General features: G+C 44.2%; 1 protein-coding gene across 1 annotated transcript in view; it reads right to left on the reverse strand.

Annotated features, from left to right (window-relative positions):
* The window catches only part of YEATS2 (YEATS domain containing 2), a 111,269-nt gene that overhangs the window by 1,961 nt on the left and 89,260 nt on the right, over positions 1-20,048 (reverse strand). Inside the window, exons 21-30 of the mRNA XM_040621523.1 lie at positions 18,624-18,807; positions 13,561-13,689; positions 12,973-13,071; positions 8,382-8,484; positions 7,493-7,566; positions 6,077-6,156; positions 5,202-5,403; positions 3,325-3,551; positions 2,386-2,460; positions 1,346-1,419 (exon numbers count right to left, since the gene is read on the reverse strand). Coding sequence (XP_040477457.1) covers positions 1,346-1,419; positions 2,386-2,460; positions 3,325-3,551; positions 5,202-5,403; positions 6,077-6,156; positions 7,493-7,566; positions 8,382-8,484; positions 12,973-13,071; positions 13,561-13,689; positions 18,624-18,807 — 1,247 coding nt within the window. The remainder of the gene's footprint in view (positions 1-1,345; positions 1,420-2,385; positions 2,461-3,324; positions 3,552-5,201; positions 5,404-6,076; positions 6,157-7,492; positions 7,567-8,381; positions 8,485-12,972; positions 13,072-13,560; positions 13,690-18,623; positions 18,808-20,048) is intronic.

A 20,048-nucleotide genomic window follows, 5' to 3' on the forward strand; every position in this document is an offset into this window, starting at 1 on the left:
GCCCCCTTCACAGGCAGCCCTACTTAGGGCCCAGATCTGACTTCCCAGACACAGACATGAGATGGATTTCAAGAACCTGGTTGAACAATGAAGAAAAAAGCCTTTGAGGATTGAGAAAAGAGGAAGAAAGTGGACAGCAACACAGAATGATGTTTTCGTCAGTCAGTCTTGGCAGACTGAGCGCTGAGTCAAAGGGCTACAGAACTGCAGGACCGTGTTTCTGTCTGTCGGGGAGTCAGGCTACAGAGCCGTGCGGGCCAGTGCGATAATGTTCTTACCGAGAGCTCCCCAGCTACTCCACCGCCACAGCTGAGGAGATGGAGGTGATCAGGGGCCACAGAAGGCACGCAGCCCACTCTTGGGTTTTAGGCGGGACAAGGAACATTCCTGGAACTCCTGTTTCTCCTGCCTTCTTTCTTAAAGATTTCTTCGACACTACCTGATGTATTCTAATCCTGTGAAGTCTGACCTAACAGTCCTCTGATGTAGGCCTCTTTATGTCCTCAGACGCTTTCGATAGTTTTACGAACTTAGGCTTTAAGTATACTGGGATAAAATACTTGTTTCCTTTGAAAGGAATGCCAGGATGTGGAACAAAGAAAGGCCTGTTTGCCATGCTCTGGGGCCTAGGAAAAAGGCAAAACTCAGTGTCCCGGTCAGTGATAATTAGGGAGGCAGCAAAGCAGTGGGGAACGGCGGGGGTTTAGAGCCAATGAGGTCTATCACCCAAGTGCTGGGAAAGCCAGGTAACGTGAACTTTCAGAGCCCAGTTTCCTGACTTCTAAGAAGGTGGGTAGAGGGACACCTGGGTGGCTCAGTCAGTTAAACACCTGCCTTCGGCTCAGGTCATGACCCTGAGGTCCTGGGACCGAGTCCCACATCGGGCTCCTTGCTCCGCGGGGAGTCTGCTTCTCTGTCTGCCTGCCGCTCCCCCTGCTGTGCTGTCTCTCTGACAAATAAATAAAATCTAAAAAAAAGGGGGGGGGGTAGAATTCTCCAACGAAAAACGAATCAGTTAATGTACACAGTGTCTGACCCCAACATCTGATACATCATGGACAATATTACTGCAAAGAGCTGGTATTTCTTCAACCCTGGTAGCAGAACAGAGTCCTAATGAACAGTGTGTCGAAGGAGTGATTAGGAAGATGCAGACCTCTGGGCAAAGCTGGGCTTTCACAACCACGATGACCAAGCCAACCCCTGAGTCTGTCTGGCTCTGGGAACGTCCCAAGCACTGACACCTCCATCTCCAACTGGATGAGGTATAAAACCTCTTCATGGGCGACTAACCCGTCAGGAATTATCTGTAAGCGAGCAGCACGGACCAAAGCGATCTCAGTACCTGTTGTGAGATGCTGTCTGGTACCCAACTGCCAAAGCCTGTCTCAGGATGTCGTTCACCAGCTGCTCCGTGGCCTATGACAGAAGATAGGGTTACTCTCAAAAATGGCCACATGCCTGCTGGTGAAAGGGACACATGTGACCCCATCCCATATACAAAACTTTGGAAACAATTCTATCGAAGGATCAAAAGTCCTAAAAAAAAACAAAACACTAAAGGTTCAAATAATAGACCACAAATATTAGGTCACAAAAATAGAGGCCATAATCCTGAGAAATTATGAATGGGGGGAACATTCATTAATCAGACATTGTTTTTAAGGAAAACAGGTGTGGGGGGGCACCTAGGTGGCTTAGTCGGTTGGGCATCTGCCTTCGGCTCGGGTCGTGAGCCCAGGACTCTGGCCTCGAGCCCCACTCGGGCTCCCTGCTCAGCACCAAGTCTGCTTGTCCCTCTGCCCCTCCCCCCACTTGTGCACTTTCTCTCTCTCCCCCCAAATAAATAAATAAAATCTGCGGTAGTTCCATCTGAAAAAAAGGAATACTGGAGAGGGTTATTTGCGAGATATCCCTGCTGTGAGACATCCCACCAGGAAAGGAGCGGCGAAGCTAGATCAGGCCGGGTAAGGAAGCTAGTCTGTCATCCTCTTGAGCAGGGTTAGGACAACGGTGGCTGTTTCTCTGTTGCTGTGACATGTGGAGAAAACCCAAGGCTTTACTTTTGTCACCTCCTAAAGCAATGAGAGCGCTCTCATCTCGGGCTGCTTCGAGAGGCACTAACACGTATCGCTAGAGTGACATCAGCACAGAGAGTCTCGTAGATGCTCTCACACTCAGAAGACCCATGATTTAGTTCACTTAAAAATCAGAAGAGAAAAAGTCTGATTAAGCCTGATTAAGATGGAAAATCTTAAAACTTATCATCTCTGTTCCATTTCTGCCCTTGTCCCTTACACTCAGAATAGCCTGCGACCGAGACCACCCTGCCTGCTGGCCCCTCAATGCCTCAGCCCCTTGGGGCAGCTGCCAACAGGCGCCCACCTTTAAAATCATGTCCTCCACCACCGATGCATACACGTTCTTGTGAAGTGCCACAGGCTGCAGGGTGACCCCAATCTGGAAAAGCAGAAGAAAGCATCTGTTCCTATTTCTATACTAAAAACCACCTCCCTGCAAACAAGCACCCTTCTCTGATACCCAAAGAGATGTCCACTTGAAAGAATGACTCTACAAGCATTCTGGACAAAACTCGGGGGAAGAACGCAAACTATAACAACTGGGAGAACACACAATCCTATTTCTCTTGGTTTCCGAGTGGTTGTTAAACATGCTACTGTAATCCTGCTTTTATCCCGAAAGCTCCTTCATGAAGAACATGGCCAGGATTTGCCAGGAATTCTGACAGTGGGATCGACACACTGCAAAGCCTAGAATCAGATTTCAGGCCCTGTCTGCAAAAGGTGATGAAGATACGCCTGGCAACGGTGCTCACCCCATTTCGCATTTTGTCCTATAAATGAGACAAACACTGCCTTCCACTCGGGGTCCCAAGCAGCCGTACAGGGTACAGGTGGGCAGATGTCGCCCGCACCTACACCACGGGCAGGGCCTCCAGGAGCCAGAAAAATGTCAGCGAAGGCTCAGTTTCTCCAGAAGACTTGGCAATACTAGGACATGTGCCTCATGAGGGAGCGCTGCTTCCACGGAGGCAGATGAGAACAAAGATGGCAGTAAAAAACTGTCTATCCCTAGCTGCCTCTGCTTCCATTCCACGGCCGGCAAGCGACCTTTCACATGGAATTCGTTTTCTTGCCCTGCTGTGGGAAAGGGGCTGCCCAGGGAGCACAGCCCAAGATCGTCAGGCAGAACAAACTCCCACCTTTGCTTCACCAGGTAAGTCTGGTGTCTGTGTATAAGGCCAAAGGTCTGAGCACGTCACACGGCTTGTGACCGAGAAGTAGCAAAGGCCTCAACCCCTACCTTCTGAGTGATGTCACCGATAAATTCAGACCCCAGTGTTGGTGGCAGGTAGAACTTCATTTCTTCCTGTTTCTCTTCCTGTTCTTTTTTGATGTGGCTCTTCAACGGCTCCGGGAGGCTGAGGATGTCCACCTCCTCTTCCTTCTCTGGCTCTCTCTTCTGAAACTGCTGCAGATCCTCCAGTTTCCGGCAGAGGTTGTCGGCGGAGGAGAACGATGACGGGCACTCTAAATGATAGGCAGTCAGTGGCAGGACAGCTGTGCTGGCCACAGGAATGGACTTCCCATCTCCGTGAGACCGGAAGTCCGAGACCCAGAGAAGAAGGGATAAGTATCAAGGGAGCTAACCTTCTTTCCAGTTCTAGAATTCTATAGCTCTAGAACTGTGACAACTAGTGATTCATGAGACAGATAAGCACAGAGACAGGCGATTTGTGTTAATATATACGTGTTGCGACTGCAATCTCAGACAAAACAGTCCGTAATTCTGACTTATGCCACCAAAAACTAGGCCATCCCCAATGCCCCAAATACTAATGACTAAACTGATTTTCATATTTTAACTTTGGAAAATTTTAAAGTGCACAGTGAAGAAAATAAAAATCACCCATGTGAGCCCCTCTCACTGCTCAGATAAGTACTGTTAACATTTTAGAGTAAATGTGCATCTGGCCTCTAAGAAGCCGATGTGCACAAAGTCTAACAAAGAGCACTAGAACTCTGAAGCCAGAAGGGACCACGGAATCTTCCAGCGCATCCGTTTCCCCTTGTGGATGAGGAGGTGAGGTCCACACCAGGTTCAAGATGGGCTTAAGGACACCCAGGCAGGCTGGCAGCGGGGCGTCCAGCTCCTGGCTGCTTGTGTGTCACTGGGCACTTCGAAGTTAATCAGTCACTGGAACGGAAAGCCTGGTGTATGTAACGTGCCGTGCCTCACGTATGCTACCAAAGCAGCACGGAGATAATCAACATGCTTTCTGTCCTCCGAAGAGTTTAGATATTTATTTCTGACAAACCACTATGCTCTGATATTAAGTGCTGCCGGATTTCAGAGAAAGGAGAGGTCATCCTGTATTAGGGCTCTCAGGAAAACTTCATGAAGAAAGTGGAACTTGTGCTAAGTCTTAAGGACCACCCCCCCCACCACACCCCCACTCTCCTTGTGCTCCAGACTCCCTCAGACTGGGAGGTGGAGCTCCTGCTTTTCTACAAAAGTAGGGTTGGGAGGAAAAAACAACCCTTCTTATTCTTTAAGGTGAAACTGAAAATATTCTCCCCATGTATCTTTTTAGCCCTGTTCCCACCCCCATACAGCACAACTGTTTCCCTGGCTCTCTTTTCTGAAACTGCTTCTAATTCATCTAATCTGCAATATTATTAGTTGTTTCCATCTGTGTCTCCAACACTGGGCACTGAACTTCCTAGATAGGTCTGAAGATATAGTAACAGATAAGACAGCACCTCCATCTTCAAGGAGATTGGATAGACTCGTCTATGAGAGGTCATAGGGTCACAAAGGAAGGAGAAATCAGTTCTATCTGGAGGAAAGAAGAGGGATTAGGAAAGTCTTCAAAGAAGAAATGATGCTAAGGAGGGGGACCCCTGAACAAACAGTGGGTGCCTGTTGAATGCCACAGGCTGGAACATTCCTGGCTGGGCACAATGCTGGGGACACCTGGGCAGAAATAGTTCTGTAGGGACTGTACTGGGGCAGAGGGAGACCACACACGGCTACAGGTGAGCAAAAGCTCCTGCTTCTCACGTTGTCTGGGGCTAAAGTGGCCCAAGAACTGTGGGAGCTGAAGAGATGAGAGCGCGTTCCATGAAACCACCTCTCGGGCTACTGACGGGGCCCAGTGAGCCCCAGCAAACATGTACCTGGTTCGCTGTCGATCTGGGTCAGCACATCTTCAATAGAGTCACCGTCGCTCCTCAAGGTCTCGGGATCAGGTGGGGTGTAGCCATGGCAGCGACACCAGTGAGCTATGTGCTTGGTTTTAAGGGGGGTCAGGTGGTGAAATCTTGGATTCTTCTCCAGGATTTCTTGTAAGACTTTTCGCATTGTCATTGCTCTTTGCCACTTAAAAACAAGTTTTTTTGAATCATAATCAATTTCAAACTTAGCAGTGTGTTCAAATAAATCACCCAACCTGTAAATGACCATGCTAACTTGTTAGAATTTTTTTTTTTTTAAATCTGATTGTGTTTTTAAAAAGTTTTAAAAAGAAGCAAAAGGTAACTTTTACCTGATGTTCATGAAATAACACTGAAACTCCTAGGTCTGGCCTAGAAGGTTTTTCACCTGGTCTCTACCTGTGGTCTCCAGCTTCCCTCCCCGCCGAACTTCTCCGAACCCATCACACTAACCTTCTCACAGCTTCCTAAGCATGCCTTCCGACGTGCCACTTTCTCCTAGAGCCCCACCGTCTGGCACAGTAGCCACCACATTGTAAGGACTCAACAAATACTTGGTTTCATTTTAATATATTGAAAAAGAAATCATAAAAGACGTTTAGAAACTTTTACCAATGCAGGAACAAGAAGTAGACCTTTCAAAGGCTAGCTACAAGTGTTTGAAGAGTGAGATTTTAAATGGAGGAAAAAATTCTACCAGTAAGTATTTAACAAAATACGCCGTAAATCTGATCACTGTTCCATAAGACAAGGTTTATGGAAGCAGCCAGAATGCCCGTGTATTCTGGTTACTGTCTTCCCAGGCTCCCGGTGGCAGCCCGCAGAGCAACTGGGATTACCTCGGCAGCTCTCCTTTTCCCAATGTTCCAGCCATAATACTGCTCCACAGACTTCGCAGAGAAACAGCTGGCGTCTTCACCTAGAACGCACATACCCAGCACGCTCTGAATAACGGTACGACTGAAATCAAATCTTCCTTGCTGGAGGTATGTCCGAAAGTTCCCCTAGACCTGTTTATGGGACCGGTGTTCCTACGGGCAAGCTCCCTGCGGCCTAACACAGAGGCCTTCTGCCTGAAAGGGAAGGCGGCTCACTCACCGTGGGAGCTCAAAGCAGCGCCCCGCGGACACCGGCTCCTCCGGCAGAAGAAGACCGTCGGTGCCTGGCGCGAGGGCTGCCCCCCTCGCCCTGCGCTCACTAAGTGCTGTCGGGCAGCCCACAGCGCCTCTCTGGGCCTCAGTGTTCCTACCTGTAAGATGACTGCTGGGAAAGACGGTTTCTGACCCGCCTTCCAGCTCTAATATTCTGTCTCTGTGTCTAAAATTTTAAAACACAGAGATTTTTAATTTTTTCCTGCTGGGCTAGGCGAATGTCCCTGGATGCTGACTTTGAACTACCTCAGAATGACCCCCCAGACTTTAACCAAGGGAAAAAGAGGTAATTTCTTTGCTGTTAGGGAAAAAAATAAGCAGGGTAGTCTCCACTGGCCTATCATGTTCATATTCCCGTGAATGGGACGCGGTGACCTGCTCCCTCCCTGCCTGTAATGGCCGCAGCCATCTTGCTCAAGAGCGTCCGCCCGAGTGCCAACGGCCTGTCCGCCCCCTGGAGGCGGCTGGTTCAGTCAGAACAGCTGGGGCTGAGAAGCAGGTGTTTCAGTCTTGCTGACCAGGGGCAGTGACAGAGCAGACTTCACTGCTGGAAGTCTTGATAATCATGCATTTCAACAAAGTGGGGGATAGTGAGCGATAGAAGATTAATGGCTCTGGAGTCAAACAGATCTAGGTTAGTATCCTTCCTCACCACCCGTAGCTAGCGATCTTGAGCAAGTTACTTAACCTTGCTTATCCTCCGTTTTCTCATCTGCAAAATGGGAGAGGATACCACCTATCCCACAAGAGACCGTCAAAGCGCCGAGACTGCAGAGTCTGGCACATTGTAGGCAAATGCTTATTTCTTTCCTTATTAATAAATATTAAAAACTAATGCAATTTTAATTATATATTACAATTTACATACAATAATAAATGTAAAAAATTCCTTCCATGGATCAAACACTGTGAAAGACCAACTGGTTGACCAAGGTATTGTGAACTCTAAAATCCTGCAAATGAGCTATGGTTAGAACTCAAACCACCTAAGGTAACTACCACACCTGTATTAATTTATAATACAAAATGATTTAAGCTGACTCAATATCCCAAGTAGTTCACAGCTTTAAAAATGCATCTATATATTCAGAATAATTGTCTTACTTTTTGCAGTGATTAAGGGGATCTTCTTTACTACTGCTGTTAGGAGTTGCTGGATAGTCTCTAAATGGTCTATCCTGAGAGGCATAAAAGAAAAGAATATTAAGGTAGTCAATACGGCAGTTTCTAGCCACATATATATGTATGCACACACACGTGATTCATGTATATACTCCCTTCTTTCCAAGGGAATTAAAATTAACCAAGTATACTGGACATGTCTTTCCTTCCACAGATAGCCTTCTAAATGGCAAATTATGCCAATATCACATTTTATCACATATTAAAATAGTCACGTATCTTTTTGCAGTTGATTGCCACTAGGGCAGAACATTTCTATATACAAATGCCTGTTCTTAGGATTATTACAGCTCATGCTGTCACCAATCATGTGAAAGTGGCTGAGTTTCCACTGCCCCCAGTAATCTGACATACTTCAAAATACATGGTCAGAGGTGGGTTCCCAATTTGGAAATCAGAAAACCTCATTAAGTACTTCTAGAAGAATGTGTGTGTGTGGCCCATGAAAAGGCAGCTGTTTATGACTAGGCAGGTCCGTGGATATTCAGGTGTAAAATGTATATACACCTGAGAATTACACCACGAGAAATTTCACGCCCACGGATTCAGCAAAGAAAGTAAGTGCTGTCAAGCTCCGCTGGAGGGAGCTCTGGGGGCGACAAGTGCAGGGCCGCACAGAAGTGATATCAGCTGTGCACCACGTGCTCACACCTGCTCACTGCGCGTGGGCAGAAGGTTTCCGCCCACCAAGGGGCTTACTTCTGTACACACACAACTCGACACACGCTCAGCTGTCACAGGTATGGGCTTTAAAAAGTACCATATACAACACCGAACGCACAACTGCCTTAGAAAGGACTGAAATAATTACTTAATGACATAGTTTCCCAGCTCAGAACTTTCTTCTGTTTTCACTGCTGTCTGACCCTCCTGAGGGAGGCAGCCTGGCCCGGGCGCTTCTGGTTCAGTCTTTACTACAAGGGAAGAGCAACAAGAAGAGAGCTGTCAGCCTTCAATGATGGAAGGACACGTGCAGGCAGAAACAAAAGCTCTTCCACTGACTCAGTGAGGAAACAGCCACACCAGCTGCTGTAGGGACACAGCCGGGGGACCGAGATGGCGCCCAGCGTCACAGGATCAGCAGATAAGGGAAGAACTGTTACCCTGGGTCTCAGGGGGAGCAACTCCAGGGTCATGACAAGGCGGGGCAATAAAGTGGCTTTTTATGTATTTCTTTAAAGGGCCAACCACACTGCTAAGTGATATCCCCCCCACACACGCATGACACATTAAAATACAATGCTGGCCTGTTCTAAGTTCTAGTATCCTTTTGAATATCATCTCTCCAGCTAAGTTTATCAACTTTCAGCATTATCTCAGCGTTCTGAGACATAAGGCAGAAAGCAAAAATCAGATCTGCTGTGCCTGGAAACAGCCAAGCAAATCTTCCCCAATCTACTGATGAAGATAGCAATGGCTCAGGTGCACGTGCCTCCCTGTACTTCCGCAGTCTTCTTGGATCAAAAGACCATGACCACACACTTTCTACCTCTGCATCAGCGTCCTGGCCTTCAATCTCCTCCCCTTACAACTCACCTTGCACATCAGCACCAGAAAATTTTCCTAAGTTACCTTTTTTGTGTCATTTCCACAGTCAACATCCTCAACACTTTCTTATGTAACGAGGGTCTACAAATGAGATCTACTCATACGTCCTCCCCCATTTAACTGAGGCATAACTTGCATAAATGCACAAATAACAAGTGTACAGTTCAACTGCCTATGTACACACTCACGCACACCATTCCGATCAAGACAGAGAGTATTCTGGGGCACCTGGTCGGCTCAGAAGAGCATGAGACTCTCGATCTCGGGGTCATGCCACAATGGGTACAGAGATTACTTAAATAAAACTCAAAAAAAAAAAAAAAAAAAAAAAAAAAAAGGTTGGAGTACTCCTAGTCCTCAACCAGGCTGCCTATGCTTTTGGCAGTTCGTGCCTGCCAATGATAACCACCTTTTACCCACTACGGATTTCACAGAACTGGAATCACACTGTACACAATCCTTTGCACCAGCATCTTTTTAGCTGTTAAAAATAACAATGCAGCGGACATCCTTGCATACGTCTTTTGGTAGATGGGCATACGCGTGCACTTCCTGGAAGTGTATTTGCTGGAACGTGGGGCAGATGTGCGCTTAGCTCTATGAGACAACGTCGAACTGCTTTAGTGCATCACCTTACAGTTCCGGCTGCGGCGCACCCTTGCCCAAGCTCGGCATGGCCAGCGCTTTAAATTTTGGTCATCTGACAGCATCTCGCTACAGCTTTAATTGCATTTCCTTGATAACTAATGAGTTTGCACATCTTCTCACATCTTTACGAGCTATTTGGATACCTTCTTCTGTGCCGTGTCTGCTCACATTTTTTGCTCTTAAAACATGTTTGCCCGAAGTTGTGAAGATATTCTACTCTTCTCTTCTAGAAAGTTTTACAATTTTACCTTTCACATTTAGGTCCATAATCCAACTCAAATTAATTTTTGTTTACGGTGTAAGGTTCATTGTTTTCCCAAATGGATATTATCTAATTAACCGAGCACTACTTATGGAAATGGGCATCCTTTCCCTCCTGAATGTCATAAATCAAGTGACCGTAAGCGTGTGAGTCTATTTCGGGGCTCTCTTTTCTATTCCACTATTCTGTCTACCCTTGACTACAACACTATCTCAATGCTGCCGCATTACAGTATGCAGATCTGGTGGTCCAAGTCCCCCACCTTTTTGTTCTTCAAAACTGCCTCAGCTGTTCTGGGCCTTTGCATTTCCACATCCATTTTAGACTTGGCCTGTCCATTTCTACACACACACAAAACAACGCCATAGGCATTTTGGCGGGGACTATATTGATTCTGTTTGTCATTTTTGGGGGGAGAGCTGATAACACATCAGGTCTTTCCATAATATATATAATTTATTATACTTATAATAAATTACACTTGAGCCTTGAACAACTTGGAGGGTTAGGGGTGCCAAATCTCTGCAGCCAAAAACCCATGCATAACTTTTGATTCCCCAAAACCTTAACTATTAATAGCAATACTATTGATTGGAAGCCTTACTGATAACATAAATGGTTAACACGTATTTTGCATGTTATATGTATTATGTACTGTATTCTTACAACAGAGTTAGAGAAAAGAAAATATTAAGCAAATCAGAAAGAGAAAATATATTTATAGTACTGTACTGTATCGAAAAAATCTTGTGTGTAAGTTTAAGTAATAAAAAGTTATTTATTCTCACTAGATTTCAAAGGAATACAAATTAAGACCTTAACATACCATTTATCTTTTCTCATATTAGAAAAGATTTTAAAATATCTTATGTCCGCAGCTTGGCAGGGTAGGAGTAAGGTGAATTATACGTGGGCTTGGAGACTGGTAGGCACAGTTCAAACCTGTGTTAAAGGGTCAACTGTATTTAAAATTTATTATATTTATAATGGTATATCCTTCCATTTATTTAGGTCTTTCCAATTTCTCTCAGAACTATTTAGTAGGTTGTTAGCACTTCATGTCTATGTAAAAATTAATTATTTATATGTATATATTGACTTGTATTTAATGACCCTGCTAATTTAATTTCAGTTAGCAATATATATTCCCCCAATCCCTAGTGATTCCAAGACTTCAAGAAACAGAAGTCCTTAGAAAACGTTCAGATACTCCAGCTCTTAGGCACAAGTATACTCACATTAATCTGGCCCTCAAACAACTACAGAATTATATAATTAGCATATTCAGGCTGCTAGAGAAATGAAAACATATGCTCTCAAAGACTTGTACATACAGACCCAAATTGGAAACAACCCCTAATGTCCACCAATAGAAGAAATGATAAACAAATGATGGTATATTCCTTATAATGTGAAATACTATTCAGGTACAATGTGTATGAATCCCAAAAACATTATGGTGAATAAATAAAACCAAACATATAAGAATGCATGTGCTTCCACTCATATAAAGTTAAAAAAATAGACACAACTGATCTACTTTAGGGGAATCAGAACGTGGCTGCCTATGGGGGCTGGGAACTGACTGCAAGGGGCACAAGGTGATGAAAATTTCTGTATCTTGAATGGAAAATGGGTTACATGGGTTTATAACAAAAATTCATCAAATGGTAATGCTTAGTATGTCTTTGTATTTCAATATACAAGATTTCACCACAATTAAAGTAAAAACAGAGATGCTCTGACCCCAGTCCAAAATTAACTGAATCCGCATCTGCATGGGGAAGGCCTATGAAACGTAACTACCACTGAGGAGAAATGCTGGTCCTGGCTAATACCGGTTTTTTTATCAGCTATCTTCTGACCAGAGGTTGGCGAACTTTTCTTATAAAGGACCAATCAGTAAATATTTCAGTCTCTGTTGGTCATATGATCTCGACTGGAACTTACCAACTCCGACATGGCAGAGCGTCCTCAGATAACATGTAAATAAATGGGAATGGCTGGGTGCCAACTAATTTTATTTAAAAGAACAGGCAAGGGACTGTCATTAGCAAACCCATTTTATTGGTCATGCTGTAAGTTACAAATCCACCTTTTCTCAAGACTACTGTGAAAGATCCGGCATGCCTGAAAAGCAGACGTACTTCAAATTCTGACTGCACTGCTTTTTAACTTTCAAGATTTGGGAAGCAGATACTTAGTATCTCCGAACTTCAGTATCCTCAGCAGCAAAATGGGCGTAATAGCTATCCGCGGGTCCCGTGATAATGAGTGATCTATATAAAGCAGCTAGCCTGGTGCCTGGTACACCTGCACATGGCAGCTATGGGCGCTACGGATGTTACGGACATCAAGCGCTGCTCTCACCCACTGCACTATCTCCGTCTACTCAGTAGTCAGAAACGCCCCCCTTGCCAGCCTGCCAAAACCTCACCCTGCCTGCAGCTCCTTTACCACAACTATACACCCCAGATAAGTTCCCCTAATTGGTTTACTTCCCCAAACAAGCCCTGAGTCTTTGTTTCTACTGCTCCTCAATGTGGCTCTCACTCTACCGCACCCTCAAAATGCTTCACTCTTGTCAAGTCCAGGTTATAATCCATATTCCATAAAAATTCCTAAGCCTTCCATGCCCGCACCAACCCTGACCAGACATCCTAGACTGAAATACCGCAGCACTCACTTCCCAGATCACTTATCCTGCGCTCACCAGTCACTGCTTGCTGTCGACAACAACTCTCTCCAGCCTGATTACAAGTTCTTAGAGGGCAGAAATGATGCTTTATCCACCTCTGTTTCCCTCAGTGTCAGGTCTACTATATAAACACTCGGTAAATATTTCTGAAGCGAATGATTCCCAGAGGCTGAGATTCACGGGACCCCGATTACAGTAACGACTTACACAAAACTTCCAGGCAAAATACCACGAGAAACTACCTACCTTTTGTAACAGCTGCTGGAGCAGAGCTGGGGGTAATCGGAGTTGGGGCGGCCACGGGCAGAATGGCAGGTGATTTGTTGGCAGAAAATGACTGAACCACTAACAGGTTTAAAAAAAAAAAAAAGGAGAGGATGTAAGAAATACAGAAATTATTACTCCCAGGTGACAGCCTCATTTTAGACGAATGGCACAAGAACAATTTCAGTACAACATTAAAAAGGTCCTTACTTAATATAGTTATATGACAAGGTCGGCTGTTTACTGACAGTACCAGGGTAACTGAGCTATGATCTTCAACTGCGGAAATGGGGCTTCTCACTAAGAAAATAAAAATCCAATTAGCCTGAAACTCTCATAAATGCCTAAAATGCTCCCCCTCTACTGAACTTTAGAAATGGGGAGCTATTTAGAAACCAATGGGTCATCTGGGGTTCATGTTCAGTGCGAGAGTCGGTGCTCCAGAGTCCAAAGTGCCAGGGAGAACGGATGGCCAAAGGGCAGGCCGCACGGGGAGGGGCTGCCAGCGGAATCCAGCTGCGCGCCCCACACGGACGCGGAGGCCAGCACGCCCCACGGTGACGGACTCACCTTTATTCACAGGCATCAGGATAGTCTGTACCCCTCCGGATGTATTTACACTGAGTGGCTTGAGCTGGCTGGGGATCGTCAGGACAGCCTGCTGGGGACTGGACTGACTGGAGTGAATCTTCAGCAATCCTAAAACAAGTTGGAAGATAAGGCCAAGCTGCAGGTCAGATGCCTCCTTCAAGTCCAGCCCCCTTGAGCATTCACATTTTCTCCCGGGAGGAAGGTCTTAGACATTTACCCCTTCAATAAACAGAGAGCTGGAAGCATGAGGCAAGGGATGTGGCAGATTTCACAATGGAACAATGATGTGACAGTGAGGACTGAGTTTTGCCCCACAATCATAAAGTAATACAGAAATTTCTGGAAAAGCAGAACTAATAGAAAAAAGAAAAAAAGAGAAAGAGAAAAAGTCACCCAAAGTCCAACTGTGGAGACAACAGTATTAACATTTTAAGATAGTTCTTTTCTCCATGTTTGTTTTCTATGACAATTTCTTTGTTCTGTATACAGCTGTGATAGGTACAACTTGGATGTAAAATTTTATATTCTGATTTGGAGAACTGTCATTTTCCTACTTAAAGATCTTCTTTGGCTCCTGGCTGGCTAGGGAATGTTTTCAAAATTAGTTTCAAAGTATTCAGAGGCCACTTTAATCTGGTCTCAGTTTGTCTGTGTCCCCTTCACACCATCCCTATAGATCGAATACTTTGAAAATCTGTGTACTCGCCATGCCTTCTAACTTCTACCTCTGTGCAGCTCTTATTTTCCAAACATAAGACATTCCCCACTTATCTTTTTTTTTTTTAAAGTAAACTCTACCCACAATGTGGGACTCAAACTCAAGACCCCAAGATCAGGAGTGGCATGCTCAAGTGCCCAAGCCAGCCAGGCACCAACCCCACCCTTACCATTCTTGAAAGGGTCATCCTCTCCCATTTTCCTTTAGGGGTAACTTCCATATTCCTATTTCCCTTACACAATTACTGGAGGCATTCAGAGGGCAGGTAAAAAATGACAAAGGGCTTCTATTATGAGACAGCACACAAAACACAACATAAACACATGCTGTCACATAACAACTACTTAAAAACAGCATTCAAGGGACGCCTGGTGGCTGTGGGTTAAGCATCGGACTCTCGATTTTGGCCCAGGTCGTGATCTCAGGGTGGTGAGATCGAGCCCTACGCCAGGCTCTGCACTCAGCAGGGAGCCTGCTTAAGATCTGCCCCGCCCCCTCCTCCAACCGCTCACAGGTGCGTGCTCTCTCTCTAAAAAAAAAACAAAGAAAAACACAGGATTCGAGGCTCAAGATACTTAAAGGCATTGGGAAACAGTGGGTGTGAGTAAAAGGAAAGGAATCATCTTAAATGCTTTCTGAAACAAAGCCTTAAATAAAAAAGAAAATCTTTCTTTGGAATAGATGAGGGTCAAATCAGTCAGCTGGTAAGTTCTTACCGAGATGTGCCCTCAGACAACAACAGTGACCTGGTTTTTCATATTTTTTAAACCCTTGTTTTTATTAAACTATTACACGCTTATCAGTTGAAAAGTAAAAAAGTGCTAAACAGGCTTTTAATTAAATACAGCCCTTTCCTCCACCTCTCCGTCCTCATGTGGTTCTTCAGCAGCGTTCACTTTCAACCCTTTTGGCTCTTTCTTTTAATATTTATCTCCGTAACTTTAAAAGACTGTGTATACTGCAGGCCTTGATTCTGATGTAACGTTGTGATGGTACACACTGACTTGCTATTGGGGCAGACAGGCGTTTTAAAGCCACCAGTACTGTTCTCTGTTGAGCCAAAGAACACCGTAACACCATTGTGTTCTCTGGAGGTAATATTTCCTCTTTTTTTCAGTTCTTAGTTCTCCTTCAACATCTTACCAAGTCTTCCCACTTCCTTCAAAAACGCTATAAACCACCACCCCTTTCTATAACTCTCCCTACAGCCGGTTCTCCTAGATACCTTCCAGTTCCACTCTAAGAGATAACTTTCCCTAGCTCTCTGATCTGCCCCACTCTGTCTTCTAGGCCTGCGGCCCCACTGCCGTCCTAGGACATCCTTCACCATTACCCTGAAAATTCCCTTTGCCTTCCTCTATACTGGATCCTGTTTCTTCCTCTTTCTTGCTCTATACCTCTTCACTCTGGTAAAAAATATGTATTTTAGCAATGTCTCGAGACAGGGAGCATAAGAAATAGAACTTTGCCTGTTAGAAAATATTTCTATCCTCATTCTCAGGAATGATCTGGCTGACAAGAGAATTCTTGACTAGAAGTCCTTTTCCCCTAGAATTTTGAAGAGAAGGATCATAGCTTCCAGCACTGCTGAGAAGCCCAAAGATAATGTAATTTCTGAACTTTCCTGTTTCTTCTTCTTTTTTTTTTTTTTTTTAAAGATTTTATTTATTCATTTGACAGAGATAGAGACAGCCAGCGGGAGAGGGAACACAAGCAGGGGGAGTGGGAGAGGAAGAAGCAGGCTCCTAGCAGAGGAGCCTGATGTGGGGCTCGATCCCAGAACGCCGGGATCACGCCCTGAGCCGAAGGCAGACGCTTAACCGCTGTGCCACCCAGGTGCCCCTCCTGTTTCTTCTTCTGACGGCTTGTAAGATCTTGTCCTTGTCCTTGGTGTTCTGATTTCATGAACAAACTGTGCCTGCGTGTGAGCCGTCTTTCACTCGCTGTGCTAGTTTGTTCCTTCAATTGTGAGATAAATTGTTTCGTTTCTTGGATCCTTTCCTTCCCACTATCTTCTGTTTTCAGTCAAAGTTCTTAACATGACCTACAAAGACCCTCTGTGACTTGGCCCCCATCACTCTGTGACTTTATGTCCCAGTATTATTTCCCTTGTTCACTCTGCTCCAGTCACAACAGGAACTTTGTGCAAAATACTCCATGACGCACACAAAAAATCTGATTAAAAAATTAATGGTTATACCTCTGTAAAAATAGAGTCGATGTATACACACAAAATTAACGGGCAGCAGAAAATCGTTTGGCTTTTCTATGAAAACATTATATAACAGAAAGTTTCATCAGCAGCATCTCAGGAAATGAGAACTTAAAGCCAAGAGACTTTATTTACTTCATGTTAAAAACTTAATTATAAAAGGGGAAGGCAGGGGTGTCTGGATGGCTCAGTTGGTTAGGCATCCAAGTCTTGATTTTGGCTCAGATCATGATCTCTGGGTGGTGGGATCAAGCCCGCACCGGGCTCTGTGCTCAGTGGGGATTCTGCTGGAGATGCTCTCTCTCCCTCTCCCCCTCCCCCCAACCCCCGCTCAAGTTCTCTCNTTCTCTCTAAAAAAAAAAAAGGAGAGGGCATTTATTTCTCATAAAGTAATCCTCTATTTCTACAATTTCTTTTCTTTTCTTTTTTTTAAAGATTTTATTTATTTATTCAACAGAGATAGAGACAGCCACCGAGAGAGGGAGCACAAGCAGGGGGAGTGGGAGAGGAAGAAGGAGGCTCATAGCAGAAGAGCCTGATGTGGGGCTTGATCCCGTAACGCTGGGATCACGCCCTGAGCCGAAGGCAGACGCTTAACCGCTGTGCCACCCAGGCGCCCCCCTCTACAATTTCTACTCCAGTCCTAACACAGAGACTGCGAACATTCCGTTAGCAGAGAACAGCACTCCTATATCAGAACTTGGTCAATGGTAACTGGTAGGTGAAAGTCATCAGAACAACTACCAGCCTTACTCTTTGGTCTCAAACCACCCAAAAAATAAGACATGGGGACTTGGAAACACATATGAAATAGAGTAATAACAGCAATAAGAATAACAATACCCACAATCTTTTATCCAAAGGTACTAAGGTGCACGTGCGTGTATCAACGTATGTTTATGTGCGTGTGTGTACACCCATCTCAGTCCTACTCAGCGTCATTGTCTGTATCAGCTCCAGCTGGTAAGCTGTTATCAATCTGCAACAAGGTAATACAGAAGCTAAGAGTGTTCAGAAACACAGTGTGTAACAGTGTGACACTGCTGTGACATTTCTATTGGATTTTACAGGAGTATCTGTCTGTGGTGGACTGCAGAACAACAAAACTGATCTCTCGAGTCCGAGAAGCAATGCTGTGTATTCTATCAGCCCGCTGGCATCTGGGGAGCACACTGTAATCAAGCACATCAGTACTTCTGTGGCCAAACACTAATATTCATAGTCAGTCATATTAACAGCCTGTCCAATGGAGGTCAGATTTCACAATAAAATTAGTTATGCAAACAAAGAAACAAACATCTTTGGTTTTCACAGCTTTTTTGGACTTTAGAATTCAAGGGAATGTGGACGAGGAGACTAAACCATGCTAACAGTGGGAATTATTTATGTAATGGCTACCACATGTCACACAGCAGTCTAAGCATTTCCATACCGATTCATTTAATCCTCTCAACTGTATGAGGTGGGTATTATTATCAACCTCATTTTACAGCCAAGGAAACTGAAGCAAGTTACTTTAACTAAGGCAGTCTGGCTCCATGATTTGTGCTGTATGTTAACCAAAGAAGTGAAAGGCACACTCTTCTGGGGCCATTTGGTGTGGGCGCAGAGATATCATCCATCTTACCAGACCACATGCTTGTCACTCTAACACTACCCAGTATAATAACTACTGTTAAAAATCATGACTTAGAGTCATCAAGGCTGATATTTTATATACTTTATTTATGAAAGTATGTTTTAGAATGTGTTCCATTCAAAACTGATGACAAAAAAAAAAAAAAGGAAAGGAAATGGTAATGTAAGGAGAGTAAACTCCCAGTTCTCCACAAAGTTATGTGATAAGAGCAGCTAAAATATTTCACAGAGCTCCAGATGGCTAAAATTTTATTATATCATTTAAAAATTATCATTCCATCCATAAACCATTTCAGACTTAAGGATTTAGGTGTAGATTTTAAGAATAAATTATCAAAAAAGCAGATTTATGGAAAATATTGCTGAGTTAATTATTTTTAACAACTTCCTATACAAAATATCATTTAAGACCTTCCCAAAAGAATCTAACCCAAAGAAGGGAGAGAGAAAGAATGTCCTTATGATACAACTGACCTGACACGGTAGCCTTCCCGGAGATGGGGTTTGGCGTGGGCACCAGGGACGTGGCGCTGATGACGGAGGGAGCAGTGGCCTTGCAGGGTCCCATGGGGGCCTGGCTCACACACACTGCTTGCTGCCCAGAAGTTTTCACTACAGAACCTACAGCAGATGATGTGCTGGGAGTTGTTCCTTCCGACTGCTCACACGCGGGGCCAAAAAGAATGGAAATGAAGAAGAAAGCCGTGTAACTTACTTAGAACAGTGATTGCTATGTAGTATATTCAATAAATATCCTCTGTTACCTATTATTTTTGCCTACCTATTAAATGCCATGCCATTTAAAAAGATTGCCTCTCTCGTTCAGTGTTTCCAACACTTTCAGAGTTCACGGACTAGAAAAATTTTTAAATTTTAAAACATGGAGGTATCAGAGGGTTACCACATTAAAAACAATAACAACAACCAAAAAAACCCCAACACCCTCACCATCTATTATACCACTTTATAAAAGGATATTTCAACACCAAAAAGAGGAGGACATAATCTCAGAATATAAAAATGGAATAAAACGAGTTTTATTAAAAACTCACTATAATATTTTAACAGTTGTCTCATTCACCCAACCAACATCTACTACATGGCAGGCGCAGTGTTAAATGCTAGGGCCCAGAGACAACCACCCTTGAGGAGGACAGGGCTAGCAGACTGTGATGAGTGCCATGGAGGCACAGGTACAAGGCATTATTAAAACTGAGAGGAAAATTACTGTTTCTTTCTAGGGATGGGGAGGGATAGTACGGGAAAAAGCTTCATGTACAAATACGGCACTTTAGGGGAATCTTCAAGATTTAAGACAGGAAAGGGGGAGACGAGAGAATGTTTCTTGGCAGAAGTTGGCAGAAGACAGTAGGTAGAAAGAGAAGCATGAAAGAACATGGTATGTTCAAGGAGCTACAAAGTAGAGTGGTATGGATGGGCATATAAAAGGCAGTAGGAGGAGATAAAGCCTGAAAAGCAAGAAAAATCAGCTTCAAAAAAGACGTTAGGGTGCCAAGACAATTCAGGGGGGAAACAGGCTTCGAATGTTGCTGGGCCAACTGGCTATCTACATACAAAAGAATGAAGTTTGGCCCCTACCTTACACCATATAAAAATTAAGTGAAAATGGATCAAAGACCTACATATAAGAGCTAAAACTATAAAACTCTTAGAAGAAACTATTGGCTTAAATTTTGTGATTTTGGATTAGGCAATAGTTTCTTAGCTATGATATCAAAAGCATAAGCAATAAAAGAAAAATAAACGACTTCATCAAAATGAAAGTTTTGTGGTTTTCAAAGAGTACCACCGAGAAAGTGAACAGACGGCCCACAGAGTGGGAGAAAATTTTTGCAAATCTCAGGAGAGACTTGTATCTAGAGTATCTAAAGAACACTT

Source organism: Ursus maritimus, unplaced genomic scaffold (genome assembly GCF_017311325.1).
Source record: "Ursus maritimus isolate PB19 unplaced genomic scaffold, ASM1731132v1 scaffold_4, whole genome shotgun sequence".
NCBI lineage: Eukaryota > Metazoa > Chordata > Mammalia > Carnivora > Ursidae > Ursus > Ursus maritimus.